The following is a 4,443-nucleotide window of genomic DNA, read 5'->3' on the forward strand; positions in this document are numbered from 1 at the left end:
AAAAAAAAAAAAAAAAAAATTAGACCTCTTCCCCCCTGAGAGCTAGACTTTACAAAGAGTGCCCACCCCCTGTTTCACAAATTTTATAATTTTAAAAAGTAAATTTGATGCAGTTTTACTTGGAGAATATTTTTCCTTAACATAAGGGTGACATTAAAAAAAAAAAAAAAAAAAAATGGGGACAGTGCAATGTGTGCATGTATATTTGACGCTCTCCTAGCAGAATGGGGCGGAAAATTCTTCCATTTCAATTTGTTAATTTCGCCTTTTTGTAAATTCCGAGAAGGTTACATTTGTCAGTAAGAAGGGTCAAAACTATGCTCCGTTTCTTTTGTTCGTGTGACCTAGAAGGCCCTTTGCCCTTTTTAGGGGGGGTTAAAAAAAGGGGACAAAAATTATCTTTTCACTTTGGTTTGAAAATGCCTTTTTCTTTGTACAGACTCACCTGCACAGGTCTGAACGCAAACTAGACGGACGTACCAACCGGAACATTTTTCCCTTAATTTTATTTTCACCATTTAGAGTTAAAAAGAAAAAAAAAAAAAAACACAACATTTAAAAATTGAGGGCTGTTCATTCACCCCCGCACACATTTGTTTGTGTAGTTTCAAGGATGCACTCGCATTTGGGGAAAAACAGAACAAAAAAAAAAAAAAAAAAAAAAACAGCCATGCGTTCAGTTCTGTTGAGTGGTTACAACGCATGGATGATTGGGAAGCAATGTGACTTATATCCCATGACTTGCCACGACAAGCAACGCAACACTGCCATGTGTTCTTCAAAAGGTATGAACTGGTGTAACACTCGGATAAATATATACGTGTGAAAAGGAAAATAAAAAAAAAAATAATTCTTTTTTAGCATAAAATTAAATCACACCACTCTGTATCAATTGACAAAACCAAGGGGAACACCTTCAGAGGAACTTTCCTTAAAGAAAATGCAACAAGGTTAATTCTCATGAGTAGAACAAAAGAGGGGGAAGGGAAGGCATCATTCACTCGGTCTCCACAAAAACTGTATCATTTTACACGTAGCAGAAAAAGCAGTCGTTTTTTCCCCTCTTGTTTGTTAAGCAATACGTTGGTAAAAATTTATCTTTGCACTCATTCCAGTTGTCATCACAAAACTTCACGCACTCGTCGTCGCCTATGTCAGGGTCACTTGCCACCGCTCGTGAGCACGCGTGTCCTGCGCTCAGCGCCGCATCACCCTCGTAGGTAACAAGGCCCGTCTTCACCTTCCCGTGCTTCACATGCTTCAAGATGTGCAGTACTTGGGTTATCTTGGCAGCGTTACTGGGGGAAGCACTCAGGGATGATGATGCCGCAGGTGGGGATAAAGTTACTCCAGTTCCGCTCTGTGCTACCCCATCGTGTGCGCCCCCCTGTCCAGCTTGCACTTCTGCCTGATTCTGTCCTTCCCCTTGACCTGATTCATGGGCCTCTACCTCTTCCGTCTGCCCAGAAACCACGAGGTTCACAACTTGGCCTTTTTGGCCCTCATTGGTATTTTTACATTGAGAGTCGAACCCTTTATAGTACAAATTTTCATAAAGGTCAGGGGCACCCTTCAAGTAGTAGCTATATAATTGGTTGTTCTTCTTCGTAACGGATTGAGCGATGGGCACGTCTAGGTTGAAGACAGCAGCGGTGTGGATAAAGTTCTGTTGGCATCCATGCGGACCATACATGTCGACCTTGAAGTTGCCGTCATCTCCCCAGTGAGAACCCCAACTGTTACGTAACAACCAATAGGACTTTTTCATTCCCTCCTCATTTATATAATTACCATAACCTATTATGTTGACGGCGAGATCTGGTGTTTGACCTCCACATAGAGAGAGGACTTTCTTTCCGTTCAAGTCGTAACTGAGTGCTCCCGCCGCTTTCACGTAGGCAATTACCGACCCCTTGTTCATGACTTCCGACTTCACCAACTTAATAAACGCGTCCATGTTACCGTTGAACTGGGCACTCTGGTAGGCAGTGTACCCCTTGGTGCTTACCGAGTTGGGTTGGTACTGCGGGTCTAGGAGTGTTACGTTTGCCCACAGATTTTTCCAGTGACTGTTCGGCTGGGGACACACATTATTCACCGCTTTGTATGAGTATGGAAGGTTTGAATTGGTTGGCAAGAATTTGGTCTCCTCGAGCGTCTTCAAAAATTCTAGCGGGTTTGACGGAGCCTGGCATTTGTCATGCGCTTTATTATTCAAACAGTTGGCCACATAGAGAGCCGAACTTGGGATGTGTTCATAACCCTTCATGCACTTAATCGTTTCTAAGTGTAATTTAGAAGCGAATAGCCAAGACGTGGCACACACACCCTGATCTTCCGCTTCAATTTTGGACATGCAGCTCGTGTCGTCCTTCCACCTATCGCAGTACTCATCGTTGCAGTACATGCTGTCTTCAATGAGGGAGCTGCAGTTGTTTTTCTCCTCCGCAGATACGAGGTTTATAATAGCATCGTATGGGACATTCTGCATACCATCATTTGTGTGGCTCATGTGTTCCGCTTTGGGGATTGCGGAGAGAGTAGCTTCTACATGGGTCTGAGCCAAGCTAGGAAGGAGAAGCCCTTTTTTGCTGTCCACCCATTGGTCCGTATTTTTCAAGCATAGAGCAGGATTTTTCAACTTGTTTTGTAATGAGGACACGGAACAGTCACTGTTCATGTGTAGCATATTAGTTATGTTAACAAATACATCTTGTGCACTACCCAACTCGTAATTGTCTAACACTCCACTGGAGTCCACCTCTTTCATGGAAGCACAATAATTGAGCAATTCTGCTTTCAAAGCTTTATTTGCTTGGTCAAAACTGAGCAATTCATTCATACCCGTCTGTCCTTTTTTGTACATTCCTTGGAGGATTTTTCCAATAGACTCTGTCAACACATCTTCGAGCGTATCTTCCTCATCTTGTGCATTTACTTTTATGTCCTGAAATTTATCGGTGACCTCAGAAGAGACGTACTTGAAGCACTCATCTGTCGTGTCCTTGTTCTGAATGAGTAACGTGCACTGGAAGCATTTTTCAACATCCACGTTTCCGTTCAAGTAGCAGTCAGTTGCTATTGTGTCACATTTTTCTACACAGAAAAAGGGAGAAGAGGAAGACAATGCATACATGGTTACATGTGCGCGACGTGTGCGCCAAACATTAGAGGCAGTTACGCTCAACCCTGCTGGCGACACTCCTTGCACGTCCTCCATTTTTTTTTTTTTTTACTCCCCCCCTGTCCTGTGAGAAAAGCAGCTTACCTGGAATATCCCTCTTCACATAGTAACTTTTGGTCTCCACCAAAAGCGTATCATCGTTCACCTTCGATGAGTGCACTTGGATAGTCGTAATTGGTTGGTCCATGTTGTTCAGGATGTATGTTCTCACGTCCACATCTGTGCCTGCAGGGGGTGGTGGTAAAAATATATATACATATATATATATATATATATATATATATATATACATACATATGTAGCATAAAATGTGCATGCAGATTGCGCCCAACTAGACATGCACAAATGGGGCAGACATGGCCGTCCTCGCATGTTAAAAATATCTAATCATTTGGTGAATAAAGCCCAAGTGAAGTATAGTACTCTTTCATTTTATCTCTTCCATTGTTCAAATGCAGGTGGAGACAGTTGCACCATTTCCCCTCATTATTACTTGCGTTTGGGGGGGCCGATTTGTCGTAAACCTTCCACTTTAGAGTCAACTCCCCTTCATGAATAAGAACCAGAAATTTAAAAGTCTGCTCATTCCCTTTCCCAGGTTGACACTTATTCTTTAGCTTTTCAGGGTTCTTGCCAAATTGTATTGCATTATAGAGTTTCATAATTTCATCTTTTGCCTCGTTTGTGTCAATCAGCTTATGTAATTTTGGCCTCAACTTTATGTCGTTTGTGCTTGTTTCGGCACTGATGGACATATGCGGGACGAGGAATATTTCGAAGTTTGCGCCACAGGGACCAGTAACCTTCACTCCGTTTGCATCTTTCAGTAGGGCAGTTTTTACTTGAATGCCGCCGTCATTGGAGGAGGAAGATTGCGGGGCACCAACCGAGGTGTGTGTGGTTTCGTGTGTGCCTTCACGGGGGGCCCCCGATCCGCCCAAAGCTGGGGCTTGCTGCTGCGGACCTGCATGCGCGCCTTGATGTGAACTTGGTATGGTAGTAACCGTGTGGGTTGCTCCTTGGGGACCTTGTGGGGTTCCTGGCACAGCAGTGTTATGAGATCCATTTTGGCCTGAGGCGCTGGGAGATGGATTCTGTGGTGTTTCACTGTTCGGAGTTACAGGGGTTGGTGATGTAACGCCGTGGGATGGACATTCAGGTGAAAGTGTGTTCTGATCGCTTGTCTCCGCATTTAGCAGCATGCGCCCATTCAACGCAGCATCTGAGGAAATTGGTATGAAAAGCAAAATGGGAGACAT

At 43.7% G+C, this 4,443-nt stretch overlaps 1 protein-coding gene across 1 annotated transcript; it reads right to left on the bottom strand.

Moving 5' to 3' along the window:
• Nucleotides 1–1,027: 1,027 nt before the first annotated feature.
• On the bottom strand, nt 1,028–4,443 carry AK88_03814 (uncharacterized protein; the record flags this gene model as incomplete). Its single annotated transcript, XM_012481424.1, has 3 exons — nt 1,028–3,096; nt 3,269–3,409; nt 3,678–4,443. 3 exons carry the CDS (start codon nt 4,441–4,443, stop codon nt 1,028–1,030), a joined length of 2,976 nt encoding a protein of 991 aa, XP_012336847.1.

Source organism: Plasmodium fragile (genome assembly GCF_000956335.1).
Source record: "Plasmodium fragile strain nilgiri unplaced genomic scaffold supercont1.47, whole genome shotgun sequence".
NCBI lineage: Eukaryota > Apicomplexa > Aconoidasida > Haemosporida > Plasmodiidae > Plasmodium > Plasmodium fragile.